Raw genomic sequence first — 24,280 nt, forward strand, 5'->3', positions numbered from 1 at the left:
ATTATTACCTTGATTTGGTCCTAATGGCTGATATAAATACTGTGAAGTGTCTGCACCGGGTTGCAAAAACGGAGCCGGTCACGAAGGACAGCTGGTCTGTGTTGTGTTGCAGTGTGCAGTGATGTGGCCTTCGGATATATTGACGGATTGAGGTTCAGTCTGGAGCCATCGCAATTATATCAAACATGTTGGATTTTTATGACTGGATCAGGTTATTTGAGCTAGTGAATAATGAAAATCTGAGCTTAGTGTGTCTGTCTGTGTTTTACTTTACAAGCCTGCGATTAGACTCTGAGAAAACACACTGACCACAGCCTACACTCTACACACGCATTCTCTAAACTCCAAATCTCCTGACTCCCTCTCTCCCCCTCAATCACAACCTCTCTCTCCCCCTGTCCGTCCTCCAGTTGATGCAGCAGCAGGCCCTGGTGGCGCAGTCGGCCTACCTCTCTCCCGTTGCCACGGTGGCGGCGGTTCAGATGCAGCAGCTCGCTGCCCTCAACCCCAGCAGCATCATTGCCACGCCGATCGCATCCATCACCCCCTCCTCAGGTAATGAGAGGCAGAGATGTCTGGCTCCGGCCGGCCTTGATTAGATTTCTGCCTGAAATATGAGGACAGATACACAAGGAGAGGTGGACCTAAGAGGACAAAATAACAAACATCTATTTTGTAGTTTTTCTCTTTTTCAGACTGTCGTGATGGTAGCCATGTTAGCTTTAACTTTTAAGCTTTAAAAACCAGTGAGTATCAGTATTACTAAAAGTACTGAGTACTTCAATTTAGAAATAAACAAGTAGTGAAACAAGAGGCAGTAAATTGTTGATATTTTTATTTCATTAAAGATTTAGAAAAATGAAAATTCTGTATTTATCTGCAGTTTTTTTTCCTGCAAATTAAACATTTATACTGTTGTTCAACTATAAATAGAAATAATAAAAAAAAAACATGCTCCATACACGTCTGCAGGTACCAGCACTCCACCCTCCATCGCAGCCACACCCGTTCCTGCTCTGCCTCCACCAATTGCAGTGAACAGCTACCCCTCTGTGCCAGCTCCCCCCAACGGCCAGTCAGCAACCGAAACCCTGTACACCAACGGGGTCCATGCCTATCAAGGTACAGCCGCCGCATCCCAATAACTGTGTGTCTGTTGTAAAGTATTCCTCCACAGGTCTTCACAGGCGTCCTGCTTTGATGTGCAACAGCGAGGGTCTAATTAAGAGGAAATGAAATGAAACTAAAGCTCTAAATGTTATTTGGAGCGTGCTGATGTGCTCCGAATAGTATTCATATTTTGTGTGTGTTTGTTGATGTACAGCAGTTACTGACGATTTTGTTTTCTGTGCCACAGCTCAGAGTCCTGTCCTGGACCCCCTACAGCAAGCTTATACAGGCATGCAGCACTATACAGGTGAGCCTCAAAGTCTCATTGTCATTGTAAGCTGACATTTATCTGTAGAAATACACTGCTATGCACTTATAGGTATTGATGTTTGTGGGAGAAAAAGAAAAAATGTACAAAGTTCAAACTGACCTCAGATGTGCAAACAAACAAATAATCTCACAAAATAAAATTTGACCGCTGGACCTCAGATTTTTTTAGTTTCTGTTCCTAGAAATAACTTTTCAGTCAGTGTAACCAGAATGCAAAACAGCTTTATGCGGCATAATGGAATACAGCTACATTACCTTTGCACTCCCCAACTATCCAGCGCTGCATGTTTAAGTAGAAATCTACACCCAAAGTCAAAACATGCACATATATTACAAAATGTAAATAACCTGCAGCTCTATAGAATGAGTCACACATCACAAACTGTATGCAAAACACCTCAATCTGTAGGTGGGAACGCTGCTCTGTCAGATGTTTGTTTTTGAGTAAAAAATGACCAGTTTGCAGTGCTCTGCCCGCCTCACCCGCTGCTCTCCGCTCACCTGTTCCTCCTCTCCGTCAGCCACCTACCCCGCCGCCTACGGCCTGGTGGGACAGCCGTTCCCCCACCAGCCCACACTGGTGGCTCAGCAGCCGCAGCAGCCGCAGCAGCTGCAGCAACGGGAAGGTAAACTCGAAAGAGCTGTACACACATGGGGAATAATCATATCTTAGAGAGACATTCCGGTGGTTTCGCATGTTGTTTTCCTTTTACCACAAATCACCCACACTTGATATCACACATAATCCTTTTGCAAACAGTGATTGTATTATCAGTATTTTCCCTTTCTGCCATTCAAGATATCTGTTGGTTTTCATCCATATTTGTATGATATGAAAATGAGAGTATCGACACACTTTCTTGAATGATATCATTTATCACATTGAAGATAAAGTCTGCATTCATCTTTGTCAGAACTAGAGCTGCAACGAACAATTACATCACTGACCTGACCTGTCCAGTTTTTCTCTGACTATCTGAACAATTGTCTATAGAAATGTAAAATAAAATAAAATGTCTGAAAATGGTGATAAATAACACAAAAATAAAAATTTCCCAGAGCCGCTTTTGTTCATCTGCAAGCTGGAACTGGAAAATATTTTGGGTTTTTGCTTGAAAAATTATTTAAATGACTCAATCAGTTATCAAAATTGTTGCAGATTAACTTTGCCAAATGACTAATTAGTTAATTTACTAATTAATCAAACTCTAGCTATATTACTGCATTCTAAGATTGTCATAGTGTAGTGCAGACTTTTCATCCTGCACTTAAACTGCATTACGAAGCAATAATGATGCAACAAAAATGAATGCAGACTGGATGTTCACTGCACTGGACAGTCTGAGAACTGATCTTGACTCCATCTAACTAACTAACTAACTAACTAACTAACTAACTAACTTGAAATAATCGTCTAATCGAACAAAACTCTGTGTGTTGGACAAAGATCCAGAGGTGCTGTAATCATTTTTACACAAACAACTTGAGCTCTTTGTTTTTAAAAGGAATAATTTGATGTTTTGATGAAACATTTAGATGAAAAAAAAAAAAAGAAAAAGTGTAACTCTCATGTCTGTGCGGTAAATATGTATTTTGAGCCTGGAGGCAATTAGTTTGGCTCAGAATAAAGAATGGAAATGGGGAGAAACAGCTGGCCTGACTCTGCCCAAAGGTAACATCCACCTTCCAACACAAGAAAACAAATAAATGTTTAATATTTAACTATTCTGCTGCTCTGCTTGTAATATTTGATTTTGCTTCCTATTCTATTCTGCTCTTGTTGGTTTTGTAGTTTTCTTTTTTTATTAACTCTCAAGTAAAGCATCTCCGAGTATCAAGAGCTCTATTCATAAAATGTTTTATTATTGTTGCTCATTGTGTTACTCATACCGACCAACTTTACAATTTTCCCAGTGTTCCCTCGACACTGCAGTTTTTACTGATCTCCTAACATGTCCTGTCTCGTCATGTCATTTCCGTGTCCTTGTCTCTCTCCTGTCTTTGCGTACAGGTCCCGAGGGCTGTAACATTTTTATCTACCACCTGCCACAGGAGTTCACCGACTCTGAGATACTGCAGATGTTCCTGCCCTTCGGAAACGTCATCTCTGCTAAGGTGTTTGTTGACCGCGCCACCAACCAGAGCAAATGCTTCGGTGAGTCACGCTGGTGGTAATAGAGGTGGTAATGTCTGTGATGGTTATTGTCACCTTGAGGTTCTCACAGTACATATAATTTTAGATTTATTTGCATTCGCTTTTTTTCCGCATATATGATGCTTGCCTTAAAGTTTGTGTTTACTTCTTTCATTCCATCTTCTCCTCCTCAGGTTTTGTGAGTTTTGACAACCCCTCCAGCGCCCAGACTGCCATCCAGGCCATGAACGGCTTCCAGATCGGCATGAAGAGACTGAAGGTGCAGCTGAAGAGGCCCAAGGACGCCAACAGGCCTTACTGAAGGAGGTGAGTTACTGTATGTTGATGGCGAGGGGTCGGGGAGGGATTGATAGACAGCTGCAAATGTGTCTGGAAGTTAAAGAGACAGAGTGGATGTAATTGGGGGCTCAGCACTTAAATGGCTATCTTTCATGTGGGACTGAAGAAGTCAATAACCCTACAGTAGATTAACTTTACCGAGGTGACAGCACTCTGAAAATACCATCAATTTGAAATACAATTCAAGGATCAGACGATGTTGTGTAAAAGTGGCTACTTCTTTTTTTACTCAGTATGTAGGGACAGTTTTACTCATGTTCTGTCTAACCAGTGTTCTGTCGCAGGGTTGAATGCCAACTACTGTTCGTCATTAATTTTTTGTTTTACTTTTCATTTATTGTTTTTGTGCTGTGCCATATGCCATTTTTCCTGAAAAAAACATCACACCACTCTCAAGACTGTCCCGTCCATACATATATCGTGGAGACGTGCGTCGCTATGGCTACGGTTGCCTAGCAACCGCTAAAACCTCCCCCCTTCCTTCTCACTGCGTTGTAAGTTAATTGGCCTGTGTTGGTTGCTGTGGCGATATTGCCTGTGATGGTTGCCATTAGCAATTTTTTTTTATTTTGGGCCGTTGCCTTGATTCACCATGCTCAACTGCATGGCGGGTTACTGTGGCGACCATGAACTGTGTTTGGTGCGTTGTGAGTTTCCTCTTATTATTTTGTCCTGGTTTTTAATCCTTGCAAACACTGATCAATAACTGTCACTTTACCTCAGCATCTGTAAGTAACTGATTATCATGACATGCTGTTTTTCTCTTTCAAAGTCCTCTAAAAGCTTCAATGCTCAGAACTAAATGAGCCTGTTGTCCATCAAATATGGATATATAAGAATTTTTTCCTCTTAGACTTTTTTGATTTTGATTACTTTCCTTTTTGTTGTCTGTCATGATTATCATTCTTACATATTCCCTCTGTTTAGTTGGTTGGTGTGGTAGTTTTTCGGTGATGCGGGGTTTTTGTTTGGTTGTAACTCAAATCCAAGTGACTTTGTGCCTGAACTTTGTTTGGTTTTTGTGAGACTGAAACTGTACTGAACGTGCCCCTGTATATGGTTGACAACATAGTATTTGTGTATGAGTGACTCTGCGTGTGTGAGCCAAAGAAGATGGTGTGTACATTTATATTTGCGTGTGTTGCAAGTGTTTTGTATTGAGTAGATGTGAAAAAACATTTGTGTATAAGTGAATGTGTGTGTGTGTGTGTGTGTGTGTGTGTGTGTGTGTGTGTGTGTGTGTGTGTGTGTGTGTGTGTGTGTGTGTGTGTGTGTTGTACCAACTGAGACACTAACCTTACTCTAGAAGGTTTTGGGTAAAGCTGTTTGGTTCCTGTGACACGTGCTGCTGGCTGAGGAACTGCATTCCTCTGTAGGAATTCTGGAAAAAAACAAAAACATAAGAGATAATAACCAAAAAACATTCAAATATTATAACCCAAAATGTCCACTTCATATCAAAAGAACAACCAGAAATTTATCGTGTGTCTTGCACAGGGTATCTGCAGGTCATTAACACGACTAAAAGTTTAAAAAAAATCAATAAAAAAAATTAATTCTCATGCCTGACAAAGCCTGATTTTTAGTTACTAAGAAAATTCAATATTTAAACTCGAGGACGTCTCTGGTCCCAAGAAACAAAATTCACACAGTTTGGATCAGTAGTACAACCAGATTTTGGTAAATTTTTTGCTGTACCACAATAAACAAATCACTTCCAGGACAAGTTCATGTATTTCATTTCACTTTGAACACCCCTTAACATACAGTTTCCCACCTTTTTCTCCTGTAAATATCCTTATGGCTCCACACTGTGGGATAGTATCATACATACTCTGTATCAGATTGTTTTAACTCTCCATTGAAGCTTAATGTTGTTTCAAACTCAACACAGCTTTACATCAGATGTAAAATTATTTGTGCAGAATTTTATTCAGGCTTCCCTTAAATTCACCTTAACATATTTGATATCTTTAGAAATTTTGGTGTCTGAAATTCTAAGTAGAGTTTAAAGAAAATAAAGTGGGTTTGAGTGTAATGTCTGCTTGTTAAGGGGTTTTTGACAGATAACATATGATTCACATTTACCGCTCTGATAGACTATTGGTATTAAATATAGATAAACTGGCATTAAAAACAGGTTAACTAGTGGTTTCTGGTACCTGCAGATGTCCTGTTCACAGAAACCTGCATCACAAATAAACTTTTTGGCGGATGATTTGAAATGCTGAATCTAAAATCCTTCCTCACTGAGAAACTACAGTTTGGTGAATGGCGTGGTTCTGAGTATTTTCAGAATAAATGTGAAATAATCTCCAACTGTTTTCTAAAACTTGGAGAGTTTACACCCCCCCCCCCCCCCCCCCCCCACACCACCAGCACACAAACACACACACCAGAATTCCTACTGTGCATGTTCTGAATTAATTTGCCTGCCAAAAGATATGACAAAGTACTTTCTAAGAACGTGCATACACTTGCAGCAGTATGACTGTCACTATTTAAGTTGCATGGACACTAGTTGATTACTGAGACTCCCCCTGAGGCATCAGTGCAAGCAGTGTGTATTGCAGACACCACTCCACTTCCAAAGTCTTAAATGTATGTGTTTTATTTCAGTGATTTGGTTTAAAATGCTTTGCGCTCCCTCTCTGTCTCTCTTTCTTTCTCTCTCTCTCTCTCTCTCTCTCTCTCTCTCTCTCTTTCTCTCCTCTCCTTTGCCTCCAGGAAAACCTAAGAGTTCAATCAAGAAAACCACTTGGGATGTCCCAGCCTTGTTTGGTTGTTTGACCAACCGTATAGCACAGGAGCAACACTTCACAAAAAGCAGTATCACGTGTATGCGCTTACAAAAACAACAACAACAACAGCAGCAGTAATATCAGCAACAAATACATGTTCAGAATCAGCATCCGCAATATCAGAAGTGCTCCAGAGTTCCTACTGTATCATTCCACTGCTGGATTCATTTATATTATGTACATACTCTATTGTCGGCAACAAGATCTACATGTTAAGAAAAAGCATATCACTGATGTTATTCTACTGAACAGGGTTCTACTGTATAGTGTGATTTGTGGTCTATGGCGTTAACAGAAGGCCAGTCTACACAGTCAGAGGCAAAAGAAAATACTACTCTGTATGATTACCATTGGTAATATTGTTATGTAGAGTTAGTTTTATTATTTATACGTAAATTAAAAACATTGGGTAATTAAACTGGAAGAGAAATGGATTTCCTCTCACTGTACATACCTTGGTTTAAAAATGGAGTTAAAAGGACTTAAAAACTTCACGAGTTAAGATTCTCTGCTGCCACTACTTTTCAAATTAACAAAGCAGGAGGAAGGGCTGGGAATTTTTCTATCTTGATTTTTTACGTTTAATTTATTTGGTAATCAATTTGATGAGGGGGAAGATGTGAAAATTTCTTTTTTAATTTAAGAAGGGGGGAAAAAAGAGGATTCCTGCGGTCTACAAGACAATGAACACACTTATTATAGAGTTTTTAATTACATAAATGTACCTATGGAAGTAAAAAAAAAAACAAACAAAAAAACAAACATAATGTTTCTTTATTTATTCTCTACAATTGCTGTTTTAAAACATATGTCTTTAAAAGAAAATAAAGTACAATTTAGAAAAAAGTGTCAGTGTGAGAGCTCTCTGCTATATATATTGTTGTTTACTGAATAATTCTGCCTGTCTTTCTAGTGTGATAAATCAAATGCAAATCAGAAATGACATTTCATTTGTTTAAACAGACAACAGAATAGACAGTGGTTGTCTCAGAGTTTGGGTGTTTGATCTTAGGGGAGTTTGCCGCTCTCTGTAGGTCAGAAGAGGTACTGAGGAAAGTGGAAAACATCTGAACTTGAGTCCTGGTTGATTTGAACCCGTGAAACCAAACAAACCGAAATTTACACGAAAGGAAATTATGAAATGAAATACTTTTTGTTTATGTATGGAGTATAATTACAAGCCTGTATACAATGGCCATTTTAATTGGACATAATTATGTTAAAATGTTGATAATCCCACTTCAGCAAGCTCCCGCCATGATTCACTGGTGACTCTGCGTGCATGAATATCCAGCTCAGTTATGAGGAAGATGGAAAAGGCTGAGGTGTGTCTAACAGCTGGCGTGTGCAGTGAATCTGTCTGTGACAGGGTTTTGGGTTTGGTCTGATGCGTCCAAACATGCCTTGACCCTCTTTGGCATGCCTGTGTGTATGAGGGGAGATGAATGCCACATAGACATGGTAGGATGAGGAAACGTTTTTACACTGTTGACGCTGCTGCTGCTGCAATTTGAGGAGAAAAGAGCTGCCAATGCATGGTCATGAAAGGGGGAGGAAATCGTGGACTACGTGTAGGTAAAATATTTGAGTCACTTTTTATTATTCATTCCGATATGACTACACAACAAAGTCCATGTGAGCAACAAGAAGACAGAAAGCAGAGTAACCGCACAACAATGGCAGACGGTCAGATGGCAGAACATCAGGGAGCCCATGCATTGCAATGTATTGTTATTTAATGATAATGCATGATATTTCATAAGCATAGTAATTTCAAGTTAACCTTTAAGGCCCCAGATGATAATGAAAGCCATCAGGTGTGCGAGAAAATCAAGAAAGAACAATATGTAGAGTACACTAAAGATAGTTTTGTCATTAAATTTGAGGTAAGAAGCAACATTCGAGCACACAGCACAAGCCTCGCTACCACCCAGTTGAAATATCCAATACCATACATGCATGCAGCGCACAGGCTAACCTTTAACCTTCCATCTATCTTTCTGATATGTAGGGCAAACTTTCTTTTTTATCTTTATTGCAGTATTTTCATGAATATTTACTATTTGAGCTGGTCAGCTTTCCAAAAATAAGTACAGGTGACAGGAAACCATGATGAGAGTGCCTGTGGCATTACCACACCCTCTGTGCCAAATATAGGTCAACTCAGAAAAGACCTGTGGAAAAACTACTTAACCAAACATGCTTATGTTCATTAAAAAAAAAAAAACACGACCTGAAAGGATTTGGATGAAGTTGAGAACAACACATTCACTGTATGGATGCAAAACCAAGGCATAATCCACTGGTGTTTCTGTGTTGGTTTCACAGAGGGAGCAACAGGTGTCAATATGTTTTATGTATTTAAGAAGAACTGACACTGTAACAATATTAAAAACAAGCTCTATTTTTTTTTTGTTTGTCTTGTGACTACAAAATGAGAAACATATTTAGTCCACAGCAGTTTCACAAGGATCAGGAGAAGGAACAACAGGATAAATTATTTCCCTCAACAACATTACAGCTCCAGAAGGAATGGTAAGGGGGAACTCTTTGGGAGTTACTGGAGTGGCACAAGCTGCAAGAAATTCAGAATAGTTATTTAGCTGACCATTTGGTTGAAGCAGCTGACCAACCAACAGAACATTATTCTGAAACCAGTTCTCTAAGAAGAGAGAGTTGTTTTTGTAAAGACTTCTTGATGTTCCACATGAAATAAAAGTGTGGAGAAAAAACATGTTTGAAGACAAGGGGCCATAAGAATAACATTTGCCTATGAATAATTTTAAATTTGATATGTAATAATTACAGATTAAGAGGAATTTCAGGCCACTGTAGAAAAGATATAGGGGAACAGAAGGAGGGAACAGAATTACAAATATTATAATATTATACAACAATATATATTATTAAGTACAATAATTTATTTTGAATGTGATATGCAGGAATGCAAAATTAATTAAACTTAAACCACAAGTTTCTCCTGTATTCATCACACCATAATTTTTTAAATGAAAATCAAATAGCATTTTATCAATTTATATATGTCAAATTATCTATAGTAGGGTTGAACGATATGCAAAAATCACAATAATAATAATATTGCGATTATTTCTGATAGATATTGCTAATGCAATATGAGTCACAATTTTAGTGGAATTCTTTTTCAATTTCATTTTCACTGAAAATAATATAAAATTATGAAGATGTGTGATGTGATTTTTGCTGGGGTCTGTACCAAACAACCATGCTCCCTCACGTGGAAAATATGATTTGTAAGCCGAGGCAGCTCCACACCACAATGCTTCATTTATAATGGTATGTTGTTACACATATTATCTTTATCAAAAAAAAGAGCATATAAAGAGAGAGCTGCATACTGTGCATTCAGAAAGTATTCAGACCCCTTCACTTTTTCCACGTGTTATGTTGTAGCCTTATGCTAAACAAAATTTCCTTAATACGTCATAAAGACAAAGCCAAAAATGAATTTTAGACATTTTTGCAGATCAAGTTAAAAGGAAAAAGTTAAACTTTCACCTCTGTCCCATTTTATCAGCTGGACGTGCCTTCCCCTCTCAGCCTTCCTCTTGGGCACTAACCACCCCTCATACACAGTGGAGGCTCACGTCACTTTAAATAGCCTGCCCCCGCCCCCGGTCCTCTTTTAACATACTACCATAATATCTACTATATCCGACCACTTGAAATACCCGGCTGAACGGTAACAAGCCGAGCCCCATTCATACTACCTTTATCAGACGGATACGTGATAAACAAAACATTATTTTTCCCATTGTTTGGACCAGTCTGAAATCACGACCGCAAGGGAGGACTTTGAGAAGAAAGTGCGACACAGTTGTTTTTTCCACGAGAATGTGGCGAACCTGAGGGTTAGAGAAAAGAAAAAGGCGGATTGCAACTCATTAAACGTTCAACAAGTTGTTGTTTTCGATGGCGAGAACTACTTGAAATCTCCACGGCTACAACAGGAACAGAGGAAGAGCAGCAGCCATACATTTCGAAAGCACATTGCCCGCCTGCGTACAGTGAAGAGAGGTAAGTTGACTGCACCGTTACTTCGTGGACTATGCATTCGCGTCTGTTAACAGTTTAAAACCTTCTGTGCGAGCTCTTTTACCGCCTCAAATCATAGACTGCTCGTGAGGCACACACCTTAGACTGCTATTTTTAGACAGAAACGGGAGAGTCGTCCCCCCAAAAGATTTATGTGAAGTTTTAACCGGGGGGGGTACCGACCAAACTTCGCTGACACCCGTCTAACTGAAGCCCTCTCGGATTCAGCCGTTGGGAGACGTTAAAGGGACTCGCACATCAAAGTTTAGCGAGCTAACAGGCCTTTGCTTGTCCTGATGTCGGGGATGTTTGCTTAGGAACACCGCGATAAGAGAAGGTCGCGAAACCATTCAGGCCTAACCAATAAAGCACCAGGGCCCTCCTGAGGAAGTGCAGAAGTTGGTTCCAAAAGATAAACGGCCATTTATATCGCTTATGGTGTAATTTATGTATGCGTAAAAAGTTTTCTAACGTAAGCTAGAGATGTCGCCACTCAAAGTTAACCCTGCTTTCTCTTGTTATATGAGTGAGTCAAACTAAGAAGTACACGTGGCCCAGTGTAATAAGCGTTCAATGAAAGTTAGTTTGGTGTTGGGAAACTTATTCAAAGCCCCATCTCGGTGAGTCAGACTGTCTGTTCCGCTATGTCCGGGAGACTCCCCGCTTGCGCTATGCGTGCGCACTCAGCCACTCCCTGCACGGGTTTACGCAAACAGCGTAGACAGCTGTATCAGACACAAACTGCTTAACTTAAAATGAAGACAGCAACTCTAAAGTTGAAATTAAGCAACCTGCTGCAGCTTTTTTACAGACTGAGAAACTTTGACTCTCTTTTAGGATTTTAGATGTAAGATATGAGTAATTCGTTTGTCCCCTGTAGGCAAGTCAAATTAATCTTATTTACATACCTCAACATAACAATTTGTCTCCAAGGGCTTTACAGTCTACACAGCATAGGACAGCCTCCATCCTTCAAGGTTTTAGTTAAGAAAAAACACACACTGAAGATCCCTATTAATGGATGTTCCATTGATTTCTACACAAAGTTATTGTCTTTATGAGTACTGCTTAGCCAGTGAAAACCAATGTATGAAGTCTCCTGTGGTTTTGGAGACTGGTTTCCAAAGTATGAAGGGTTATCATACCCTGGGGTTTAGAATTTCAATTTTTAAAGGTGTACCAGGAGGCAAAAACTCAATAAACAAAGATAATGTTTGTTTACGGTGCATTATCCCTCAGGCCTAAAAACATGTTGAATGCATTTCCTCCCTCAGGGAACACTTTGAAGATTTTGAAACCTGCATTGTTTACTAGCTTGCAGTCTTTGTCTTCCCAGCCTTTTGCCACTGCTTACAGACCAGTGGGATAGTGTGAAACTACTAGCATGCTCATACAGGTGCACAAGAACAACCAAAATGGCAGCCATTGGTGGTGGTCAAAGACTACTCGTGGTACCGTATAACAGGCTGTGGACTTTATAAGAAGAGGCCATTTAGGAGGCAGGTGGGCATTATGGGTTGTGTAGGATCTTTTTTTTTTTTTTCTTTAAGTGTGACCCATACGAGACAAGTCATGTCAGACAGCAGTGGGGATAATTGGTCATTCTAGTACAGTGTTTAATGAAGCTGAGCTTCGTGGAGTGAAATGTGAATTCAAATTTAAAGTGCAGTTGGACTTTGTTTTTGGGATCCATCCAAGAACGCCACACCTGTTACGAAACACTAAACCATTGGTGCCAGAGTAGCACATTGCGTTATGGTTGTTCCAAAAGCTGAAATTGGAAATGTGTTAGCACTAACTGAGTGGTGAGTAATGAAGCTGGATTAGATGATGTGGTAATACCAGAGTAGATGCCAACTTAAGAACAGATAGAGGATAATACAATAAACCAATTAACACGCAGAGCATCTTCAGTAATAAATGTGAAAACACATTTAGCAGATGCCTGTGATTCATTTCCAAGTACAGTAGCATAATTTGAGTTAAGAATGTGACGTTTTTTCCTTTTTAATCCAAAATGTGTTTCATTAGGAACTGATAAAATACCTGAGCTGAGCTGTATCCACCAGTCTACTGGTCTCACATGTTTATTACACTTTATACTGGGTGATCTGTCAACATGGGTTGGCCAACAAAATGAAATGCAAGTTTACTTTACCTTCTAGCAGTTACACCTGCCAAAACTGCTGGAGCCAGACCTGTTCTTCTTCCAACTATTGATGTCCTCCAGTCAGTTAACCCTTGAGGAAATCACACACTGGCAGGAGCAGACATCATACTGTTGAATTATTTCTGCTACAGAAAGGCTGGTGCTGCTGTCACGTCTTACATAAACACCAAGGAACACAGGGGTACACACTTTAGTTCTTGTTGATTTTAATGGTACCTGTTTGGGTATTTGGCTTCAGTTGCTGTTCTGTGCAATGAAAGTGAGCTGTTAAGTTTAGAAAAGCTACAGACAAAAATGTGTACTTTAGAAGCAGAATGCACACCTGAGATCTTCTGCGACCCCCTGCAGGGTGGCTTCCAGTTCCCCCTGTTAGACAGTAAAATCTTCTTTGTTCATTCAAATCCCATAAGTCCACAGAGAGCCCGTTCTCTGTTTGAAGTGTTCAAAAAAGTTAACATGACCTGCAGTTGGCCAACCATAATGGTGGACGCTTTGAGAGTAAGTACATGTGTTTATTTCAGTGGCAGTTTTAGGGAGTGAAAATGAGATATACTGATATTTCTGACATGAGAGGTGCCAAAGAGGAGGCAGCAGGTTCATTGGAACCCGCACACTGATTAACTTTAACAGACTGGATGGTTGATATTTCACAGCTGTTGTTTCAAGCTAAGGCAGTTTATCTTTGAACTGCAAAAGATACTTAGTTGAAGAAAAACTCCTGCTGCACAAGTCACTGAGCATTCTTAGTAAGCTTATAATGGGTTAAAGTCCACACACACACAGTCCTTATTATGGGCTCTGTCAGGAAGTGTGTGACAAGCTAAAGTTTCCACTCAGCTCACACTTTGACACAAAGCTTTGGCGGCAGAAACAAAGGTACAGCAGTATAATATGAAGATCAGATTCAAAATCTGCTAATCTTACATTGTATTGTACTGAAGTCCACAGGTAGCTCAGTGTTCCACTGACGAGCTGCCACTAATTACAGCAACACTGGTGTCGTCCCAGTTTGACTGCAAAATATCTTTATAGGTTTGCCGGAGTAGCTGCTTATTCCTGTTTTATAGAGGTTATAGTGGAAATGATTAACACTCAGTTAATGGGGTAATATCACGAGTGATCTTGCTCAAAAGCTTCTCAGGACATGTTGCATTCCTTGTGCAATATCCTTTGCCTAATTCAAACATACAGTGCGTTACACATGAATGATAAATAATTTTTGTAAAACACCTAATTATTACAAGGCATTATTGAGTATTCAAACATTTTTTTTCTCTAAAGTTCTGTCAATGTCAACATCAGGCCCTTTTGTTAGATGTGTATGGAGATGTCCAACGTGGCAACTGTTGGAAATGTGACACACTTTTGAAGTGTCAGTAAATGTGTCGTCCGCTGCAGACAATAGTTAATGTTTTTTCTAGAAATGGAAATCATTGCCAAACTGAAGTCCGGTTTACTTCCCTAGATGAATTCTCACAGGATTTCTGATTGCACTGTGTGCACCATAACAAAATCCTCCCTTCATCTGGAACAGGAAGTGCCCAGATACGGTGCCTGTTGCCTGATGCCCAGTGAGATTAATCACCTCCAATCAATACTCACTCCTCAGCCCGCTCTGTTTCCTCTCCTTCCTCTCAGGATATTGGCAGGGCTGAGTGAGTTTCTATATTTATATAATGGAAAATGAATGGAGATCACAGAGGAGACAAAACCATCTTTTTAATACCTATCTTAATTTCCTTCCACGAGGTAAAAAAAACCCAGAAAAAATCCTTTTGTCTCTTTGTGTTGTCTTTAAGATGTTGTCTCGTCTGAGCGAGCTGATATGGGCGGACTGGATTTGGTTTCCTGAAGGCCACGGCTGGGCTGACCTGACGGATCACGATGGCAAAGTCTACCCTAAAACACGAGACCTCTGGGCTACTGTCCCTATCGCACTCTGCTTCCTGGTCATCAGACAGATATTTGAGAGGTGAGTCATCTGTCATTTGCCTGTTATACCCATCTGTTTTGCATGCGTCTTTCTGACAAATGTGAGCTGTGCAAGCAGTGTTTCTCATCTGGTGTATTTTCCTCCTTCCAGGACAGTAGCGATTCCTCTGGCCTCTCTGCTGGGAGTGAGCGACAAGCAACGTGTTCGTGCTCCACCAAATCCCACCCTGGAATCCTATTTCTGCAGCACATCAAAGCATCCCACACAGGTAATCATCCTGCTTACCTCAGAAAACTAACACTGCTTCCTACTTAATGTGTGTTCTAATTATAGAAGTCAGAGATTTTGGTGTTTAAGGTGTAAATGGACAAGAATGACAGCACAATAGAAATATTACATATCTTCACAGCCAAGTCTTTTGAGACAAGTCAACTACCATCATTTTATGACTGCAAACATTAAAGACAGCACTGACTCTCTTTCCTTGTCCTGCTTTTGTTACTAGAGTTCCATAGAGAGTTTAAGTAAACAGACCGGCTGCTCAGTGCGACAGGTCCAGAGATGGTTCAGGCGGCGGAGAAACCAGGACCGGCCCAGCAAGCTTAAGAAGTTTCGGGAAGCAAGGTAGCTAAACATCTTCAATACACTTTCAGATTCACCCCAAACCATTTTCAGTCCTTCATACCACTACAGTGGTTTAAAGAACAGGGGCCTTTTCCAGAAAGCGGGTTTAACAAACTCTGAACCTAACCCTAAACTCTGAGTCGACTAATCCTGACATGGGAAACGAAGAGATTTTGGTTCCAGGGCAGCTGACCAGAATCAGGTTGGAAGTGCGGGAATCCTACTATTTGTCACATAAAATTTTCTGAGCCGGCCACAGCCAGGGCTGGAGGCATTATGTTTTTGGGTTGTCTGTCCATCAATCATTCCCATCTCATGAACATGATAGCTCAGGGATACAACCATGAAGCAAGAATTCTAGTTAAATATATTTATTTAGCTGCAACCTGATGGGGACAAAGTATGTGTTGTTGGCAGCAGAAGATGAAATCAAACAGATAAGACAAAAGTTTATTTAGAAACCTATGATATAACCTTTAGTCCAGTCCAGTGACATGATTAGATGATTTGATTTGTTGAAAAAGTGTCTAAGTTAAAACTGAATGTAAATTTTAAATGTCAATTTTACATAAAAAATATTGCTCAACAGCATATATTATGTTATATTTTATATTTCAACATGTAGTGCATTTAAACAGTAACAGAAATACTGTTAAAACAAATTAAAACTGCTCACAGCTGCATCCAAAAACTCACTTTTAAGCTACATTTTGTCCAATTAAAATCTTAAAATCATCTTTTCAGCTGAACTACTAAGTGTCACAAAAAATGTATTTATTATTAGTTACAGTGATTACTGCAGTAATGTACAATAAATGTTTCAGTGCAGGGGCATTGACTGACAACCTGACAGTAGATTTAATGCTCACAGACTCACAGACAGTGTATAGATTTTATTCTGAGCTGAGGATGACTCTACAATGTTCAGTGTTTGAATGTCGCAGTCTCTGTCCTTACATTGATGACATTGGTAAAGATAGTTCCCGGGTATCAAACTAACATCCAACCGGGATTTGGATCTTCTTCCCAACGTAAACTTCTGCAAATGAATGCGCTTTGATATCGACTGTATGAATGAGGTAATGCATCTGTGTGTCAGACAGCTCATTCAGGCTTTGTTGAATAAAACCTGCCAGAAAGCAGGGTAGCTTCACGGATTAAGTTACCACAGTAACTGACTCCCAGGTAAAGTGATCTCTGTTCCTGGAACAGGAAACTCAGCGTTAACAAAGAGGTTTCACTAGACCCGCTTTCTGGAATACACCCGAGATCTTTCAGACTAGAAAACCATACCCTGCCTACAAACATGCCTGTTGCACTTTTGGTAATACTCTGTCAGCGGTGCATTGAATGTGCTGCTGTAAAGCTTTGGTACTAACTGCTACTACATAAAGTCAAAAATGATTTCAATATGCTGCCACTCCATGGTCCACTAATGGATTATTTCATCATCAGTGTTTTGGTGTTCAACCATGTTACACCTACAAAAGAGATGCAAATATTTCTCAAAAGCTGTTGCAAAACAACCCACAGTAAGAGGAGGGTGCACACTGTACGTTCAAGAAGAGAAATGCCTCAAACTGGTGCAAAATATATAACAAAAGCTGTTTCCCATCAGCAGTCAGAGGGAGTTTTTTGACCAGTGTGATTCAGGGTTTAAATTCCAGTGATATGTATCAGTGATAGGACTCATTATTGAAGTGATAAGGGGAATTATTAAATGTCTTTGTCAGAACCTTTAGACTCAGGTTCTACTCTAACTGTTGTGTTCGCTTAAATCTAATCACATTTGGGTTTCTTAAACCCCGAGATGACTTTGGTGCCATGTTGTTGTTTTATAGGTGGGACAGTTTTATTTGTGCTGTGTGAAAGTATATTATGGGATTTCTGAGATTGCTGTGCATTCTTTTACAGTTGGAGATTTACCTTTTACCTTCTTGCTTTCTTTGCTGGCCTGGCAGTTCTTGTTGATGTGAGTACTGTGTCAGAATCTGCCTGGCAATCAGTTTATGTGTAATTTCACAACATATAACCATGAAATCCACTTTTGTCATAACTAGAAACATCTTTTTTGATTGACTGGCCATATTGTCCCCTTGAATTAAAGAAAAACAGTCTTTAATTCATTTATTTATTTATTTTTCTTTTGTGTCTTCATCAGCAAAATAGAATTAATCATTTAGCTAAATGCTACATGCTTAACTAAAGTACAGAAATTGAGTAATTTGGATTTAAACATTGTAGCCATTGTGGACACACTGTTGTATGTCACACACAAATATTGTTTTCATCTGTATTCTTGGTTGGTGTTTGTACAGAGTGTTTGTGATGTTGTGTTGGACACTTAATATTGAATATCTCTCTCCCCTCAGAAACCATGGTTCTATGATATGAAACAGATGTGGGATGGCTTCCCGAAAATGGTATGTCAAGTGCTGTAACCTCAAACTTCTCTTTCAGCTAATGTTATATTTGAATATTTTCACTTTTGTTTAAATTTACACACGTGTAAATCACAAAATGTGCAGAAACTGGCTTCTCTTCTGTTTTCATTGGTTTACCAAATTACTGAACTGACTAATGGGTAAAATTATTGGCAACATGCTGTTCCAACAGATCTTTCTTTCTCTTTTCCCCAGCCGCTGTTGCCTTCTCAATACTGGTACTACATGATCGAACTAGGCTTCTATCTCTCACTGCTTTTTAGCGTAGCATCGGATGTCAAACGTAAGGTAGGTGATACAGCGTTGCTTCTTAAACTTTGTTAGCTCTCTGCACTGTAAAACCATGGTAAAACCATCAGCAGCCTTCCATCAATAGCGATTACTCAGTGAGTGCATAAAATAATGAGAATGATCTGTTGTGTTGGTAGTGTATTCTGAGGTTTGGATATTGATTTCTCCATTAAGAAGTCCTGACTTTATGCATTGTATTGAGTGAAGCTGTCAGAGTTCAGAATACCATTAAAGATAATGTTCATTTCCACTCATCCCTTCCACTTTGTCAATTTGGAAATGTCACAGTGAATGAGCAACAAACTGAATTGTGTCTCTTGAGGTCAGGGATGTTACTTCTCCAGTTAATGTGTGACCAGAGCTCTGTGGGAAGTCGCACTGTGGACAGACAGACTGACCATTTTGCCCACAGGTCTAAATGTTGTTGTGAAAGGTGGCAGACTGTCAAGCCTGTCGGCAAATGGCAAAGCCTCCGTCTCAGTGCTAATCTTTTAAACTAAAACAATAGATTTCTGGGCTTTTCCGGAGAGCCATCATGTTGAAATCAGCCTCTTATTGAAGAATTTGTTTTGTAACGTTTTGTTAAGTTCCTTTTTTGCCTCTGTATATGGATTTAGTTTCTTTTTATAGCTGTAAAGCTGTTTAATCATAGGCGTCAGTAGGCCTGGTCATCTGCGGCTTCAGTTCTGGATGTTTTCTGAATAGCCCTGCATCTCAAAGTTTACTTTTTTAAACAAATATAAGAATAATAAAAATTGCCTCAAGTCTATTCATTAGTAATTTCAATCATGCATTAAATAAATGATGTTGTGATCAAAAACACAAGTACATTTTGGGTCCTCTGTGTGTTATTGAAGAAGCAGATCTACTTCACACCAGTGACTTTTGTGACAGAGAGAGGCATCTGGTGGTAGCTAACGAGTGAACGCTACGGATATAAGAAGATTTTTCAAAAACAAAAAGAATGAAGGAGACATTGAGGCGCAAGTAAGGCTAGAGGAGGTGGAGGAGGAGTCACCTGTTACTGTAGCAGCAGCAGATGCGTCAGGACGTCAGAGTGCCACTGACTCACCTACGAGCTCAGGTTGGTGAAGAAGAGGACTCTTTAGCATGCTAGGTAGTCCGGCTCAGTGGTTCTCATGTGTTTTGTCACAAGGCACACCATTACATGTTATTATAGCTATGCAGTCAGTGTCACTTTAAGTTATTTAGAGGACACCACACATTAGCGTGCCATCCAAAGATGTGTATGTGTATTCAAAGAATGCCACTGAGTGGATTATATTTAAGAGGTTAAAGTACCATGTTATGGTCATTGTTCATTGTGAATTAATGACTAGTGGACATGAAATGGAAGGTGTAAACAAAGTGATGATTAAGTTAGACACATTGCATGACAGGTGTGAAATAAAAAGGACAAACAAACAATAGAATAAAAATACAGTGCAGAATGAGAGTGATTAGTAACATATACAGAAAATAAAAGGAGAAGATATGTTCAATAGGTAACACATAGCGCAAATGAGACTGTTGATAGAGATGCTGTGAGTTTAGTTGTAGCTAGATAAAAGTATTAGCAATCTACTTTTATCTACCCACAACTAAACTCACTGAACTTGTTGTTAACCATGGCCACCCATCTGTTATGTGCGGAGAGTTAATCATTTGTAAAACCAGCATTAATCAGACACACACTGTCGATTAGTGACCAATCTTTACTGCTTGATCAGTCGGTGACCAAACACTGTTGGACTTTGTTTTTACATCATCCCTTTCTATCTCTGCTTTTTGTTTTTTCTGCAGGATTTCAAAGAGCAGATAGTTCACCATGTAGCCACCATCCTCCTTATAAGTTTCTCCTGGCTGGTCAACTACATCCGGGCAGGGACTTTGATCATGTTGGTACACGATGCCTCTGACTATCTAATGGAGGTATGACAATATCCTAACATGGCAGAAAAAGTATAATTTAGGGGATTAAGTTAATGTTTTATTCATTTACCTCATAACCTCTTCATTGTTTATTAGCTTCATGATAAGTGTAAAGATCAGAGCACTGTCCTTCCCATACAGTTCACTGTCTGCCCTCTAGAGGGGAATAATTGAAAAGGTGACACTGATCTCTCTTTTCATTCCAGTCAGCCAAAATGTTCAACTATGCAGGTTGGAGGAAAACCTGCAACTTCATCTTCACTGTGTTTGCTGCCGTTTTCATCATCACCCGCCTCATCATCCTCCCCTTCTGGTAAATGATGTTGTATAAGATTTACTGTAACTGTAATGAGTCACTGATATTACTGTCTCACGAGAACATTTGAGAAATGATTACAACAACGATATTTTTTTTGGCCCTTCTTTGCTCTTATTTGGCTATGTGTCACAAAGTTATTTGTGTGGACATTTTTAGTTGATGTTTAAAAAAAAAAAAGTCGATTTTTTTTATTTTTTATGCTTGACTCAGATAGGGCAGTTGGCGTGTCAAAATAAAGGCTGACAATCAGATTTTTCACAACATTTTCTATTTTTTGTCAGCAAAGTTTGAGATTTTGATACAGTGTATTCCTCTGTGCTTAATTGTTAATTGCTTCATTGCAGTGAACATAGACACTTTGGTCATTTTGACTTAATCCCCCACACACCTCCTCACTATTGACTCAAATTTGTATTAATCCGCAGCTGAAAACAATCCCCCACAAATGCACAGTTTATTAATGTTGGAGTGACGTTTGCTAAAAACTGCAGCTGTTTTAAGAAGTTACTTTGCCTTTTAAGTTAAACTGATCTTTTCATGATTTGTTGACAACTGAAAAATAATAATTTGAGCATTATCCTTTAACGTTGCTGTTCCTTCCATTGACATTGTAACAGGCTTTTGACCCACCAGAAAGCATTCAAAATTAAAAACAATACAAACAAGGTTGTGGGGTTGTTCAGACTATAATGTCCCTGGTTCTTAGGTGGGAAGCAGCAATGAAATACCATGATGTATATCAGAGCTACTGGTGCTCAGTTTAATTATGCAATATGTTCAAGTCCTCTTGAATATATTAGCATGTAGACATGCACTGAAGGATGCGCTGATTCCCTTTTTTTTTTTTTTTTTTTTCTGCAGAAATTTCATAAATATGTTTAAAAGTTTTGTAACATTTTGCTGGAAACACAACAACAGACACATTGTCTTCACTCCTGGCCCCTCTCAATGGGCTTTTGAATGTGACTGTAGGTGGCTCTGACTGGATTCTCTGTTGTGCCTTTGTTCTGTCATCCAGGATCACACATACGACATGGGTGTACCCCCTGACCCTCTACCCCCCCTTCCTCGGTTTCTACTTCTTCAATGGGTTGATGTTTGTGCTGCAGATTCTGCACATCTTCTGGGCTGCACTAATCTTGCGAATGGTCATCAAATTCCTGCCAGGAAATGTATGAACCACCACTTTCAGTTTTTATTTTCCCCATCATGTAACACAGTCATCTCAGATTTGCAACTGTACAAATTTTATGTCTTGCTTCACCTGACAGGACATTGTTGAGGACGAGCGGAGTGACAAGGAGGAGACCGAGTCAGAAGATGAAGACGACGATCACGAGCGGAGGGAAAAATCGAAAAACGGCCACATGCAGAACGGCCACACTCCCCACAACAACAACCACAGAAAGAGGCACTGATTGGACAGTGAGAGGTGGAAATGAGGCCATGTGAAGAGTGACGACGGGCCCTCACATGAGGCCCTCACCTGAAAGCCAAAGAACGAGAGCGTGGCATGTTGTAAGAGGCAGCAGGCAACACACACACACACACACACACACACACACACACACACACACACACACACACACACACACACACACACTCCTTTCTGAAACCCCGGTAGTCCAATGTGGATAATTTCACCTCTCTGTGGATTACACTAAATTAAATGGAGAGAGGAAGACTGCACTGGAGAACCACGATGATCTGCTTAACACCTAAGCAGTGGTGAGTGGTTTTCTCCTTACAAGCACCTTCTCCTCTTTTCCCTCACCTTCAGTGTATTTTGCTATTTTCCGAGATTTTGTGCTGTTGACCAAGTTGCCGAATCTGCCTGCGTGTAGCTTTATACTTTGTTACTGGAAGTGTTTTAAGAGATGCTGTGGTTAGGATGGGCATTCCCCTCCTGCACAGTTAGTTAACACTCTTCTAAGTATTACTGCCCTTACACTTGACTGATTTTTCTTTCTTTTTTTTTTTTTTTGCTCTAAATAACCACACTGAAGTCAGTGACATTGCGAGGAGCACTAAGGTGAATGTGGCCATGTCTTTCTATGGACCATAATCTGATTTAAGTCTATTTACCGATGTCCAGAGTGTCAGTTAATACTGAATCTGAATCTGCCTTTTTTTTTTTTCACTTTAGTTGTTGCCAATGGTTTTGAGTCAGTGTTGCTAGAATATATTTGTTTCAGTGATGTTTAAAACAAAATAATTGGTAATAAATAATGTTTTTTAACAGTTTGAAACAGTGCGAGAAGATACTACATCTGCCAGATGTGTCGAAATGTGCCTGAAGTTTGTCTTAAAATGCTTTGCCTTATTGGAAGCAGAACGCACAGAGATAATTTTAAAGGTTTGTTTATGTTGATGCTTATTGTCTTTTAGTTCTTTGATTTTAGTTTGCTTTGTGTTATATTTGTTTTCAGTCCAGTCAACGGTTTAAATTTGGGAGCAATTTGTTGAAGTGTAACCCAAACCAATCAGTAACTGTTTATGAGTTCTTTGTGGGCTGGAAGAGTCAATAGCATTTCCATTCAGTGTTGTTTTTCCCATCCATCCAAAGATGCACTTTATGGTTTCTTCTATAGATCAGCATTGGCTAAATATCTAATAAACAAGCTTAGTAAAAGTGTTTGATTCAAATTCAAACTTGACTTATTTTTTATTTGAGTATGATTTAAATTTTGTTTCATATTTATTCTCATTATTATCCACCCAAGATCTTCCTCAGTCTTTTGGTTAATTTTGTATTTAAAAAAAAAAAAAAAAAGAAGAAGAAAAAAGAAAAGCAGTTTAATGAAATCTTACGTAAAGAGGTAAAAATGAAACACCAAAGTATAGTTTACATTTTGTTTGACCTTGTCATTTTCAAGTGCCTTCATCATTTCAAATGTTAATTGTAAAACACAATTTCTGTCCCTTTTGTCTTTATTTCTGCCGTCTTTGTGCCCCAACACATTCAGCACTCCATGCACTGTAACGCTCTGGGCCTCTAACTTCGCTGTATGCCTCGGCTCACGACGACCAATCACCTGCAGCGCCCTCTAAAGAGCTTTGCTTTGACAGAAAGTGTTTTTATTCTGCATTGTGTTGCTGAGATGTAAAATCATAATAATAATGATGATGATGATGATGATGATGATAAAGATAACTGTGGATAACTATTCTGTGCATGCTTTTCTGGTTCTTTTAATTTTAATCTGAAATGACAACTTGATTTAGATATAAAAGGTTTCAGATGTTAACAATCAAATCACATGCAGAAGGAAAGGTGAAGATCAAACCAAACTATCGCCAACGTGCAAGGAGTGGGGAAAAAAGAAAATCCAATAATAGACCAATATTTGATAATAGCTTTTTAAGTTTTTCCTAACTTAACTTTTGAATTTCACCTAAAAATGGAGGAGATGCAAACTATCTCAAAGATCCTCGAGGGCTGCAACTAATGACTGGTTTCATGTTAAACTAATTTGCTGGTTGTTTTTTCTATTGAATAATGAGGTTGTCAGAGAACAGTGGAAAATGCCCATCACACTTAACTAACAGTCCAAAACCCCAAATTACATAAAACAGAAAAGCTGCAAAATCCTCACATGGAACTGAACATGTTTTGCATTTTTGCTTAAAGAATCGCTTAAATAATTAATTGGTTATCACTGTTGGTTGTTGACAAATTGATGAATACATGATTATAGGACAATAATTTTAAACAAAGAGTTGGAAATCTGAATGCAACTGTAATGTAAACGTGTACA

General features: G+C 39.2%; 2 protein-coding genes across 5 annotated transcripts in view; both read left to right on the forward strand.

The window, feature by feature from the left end:
- The window catches only part of LOC111223153 (CUGBP Elav-like family member 3), a 27,260-nt gene extending 19,780 nt beyond the window's left edge, over nucleotides 1-7,480 (forward strand). For 2 of the 3 annotated variants that reach the window (XM_022747182.1, XM_022747183.1), the window contains exons 8-14: nucleotides 411-555; nucleotides 973-1,122; nucleotides 1,358-1,417; nucleotides 1,962-2,066; nucleotides 3,452-3,595; nucleotides 3,769-3,901; nucleotides 6,662-7,480. In XM_022747182.1, the coding sequence (XP_022602903.1) occupies nucleotides 411-555; nucleotides 973-1,122; nucleotides 1,358-1,417; nucleotides 1,962-2,066; nucleotides 3,452-3,595; nucleotides 3,769-3,896 (732 nt within the window). In that variant the 3' untranslated portion in view covers nucleotides 3,897-3,901; nucleotides 6,662-7,480. Of the gene's footprint in view, nucleotides 1-410; nucleotides 556-972; nucleotides 1,123-1,357; nucleotides 1,418-1,961; nucleotides 2,067-3,451; nucleotides 3,596-3,768; nucleotides 3,902-4,331; nucleotides 4,429-6,661 lie in introns of all 3 variants that reach the window. The other variant, XR_002665160.1, reaches the window with a different exon arrangement.
- Nucleotides 7,481-10,397: 2,917 nt separating this feature from the next.
- On the forward strand, nucleotides 10,398-23,308 carry LOC111223154 (ceramide synthase 2-like). Of its 2 annotated transcripts, none has more exons than XM_022747184.1 (11): nucleotides 10,398-10,791; nucleotides 14,779-14,951; nucleotides 15,063-15,180; nucleotides 15,418-15,536; nucleotides 17,451-17,508; nucleotides 17,909-17,959; nucleotides 18,176-18,268; nucleotides 20,075-20,203; nucleotides 20,410-20,516; nucleotides 21,541-21,694; nucleotides 21,794-23,308. In XM_022747184.1, the coding sequence occupies exons 2-11, from the start codon at nucleotides 14,779-14,781 to the stop codon at nucleotides 21,938-21,940; spliced, it is 1,149 nt and encodes a 382-aa protein (XP_022602905.1). In that variant the 5' UTR covers nucleotides 10,398-10,791; the 3' UTR covers nucleotides 21,941-23,308. The 2 variants fall into 2 exon arrangements, with proteins under 2 accessions (XP_022602905.1, XP_022602906.1); XM_022747185.1 differs by lacking the exon at nucleotides 10,398-10,791 and adding an exon at nucleotides 14,532-14,634.
- The last annotated feature ends 972 nt before the right edge of the window (nucleotides 23,309-24,280 follow it).

The sequence above is a fragment of the Seriola dumerili genome, unplaced genomic scaffold, assembly GCF_002260705.1.
Source record: "Seriola dumerili isolate Sdu_G_001 unplaced genomic scaffold, Sdu_1.0 BDQW01000110.1, whole genome shotgun sequence".
NCBI lineage: Eukaryota > Metazoa > Chordata > Actinopteri > Carangiformes > Carangidae > Seriola > Seriola dumerili.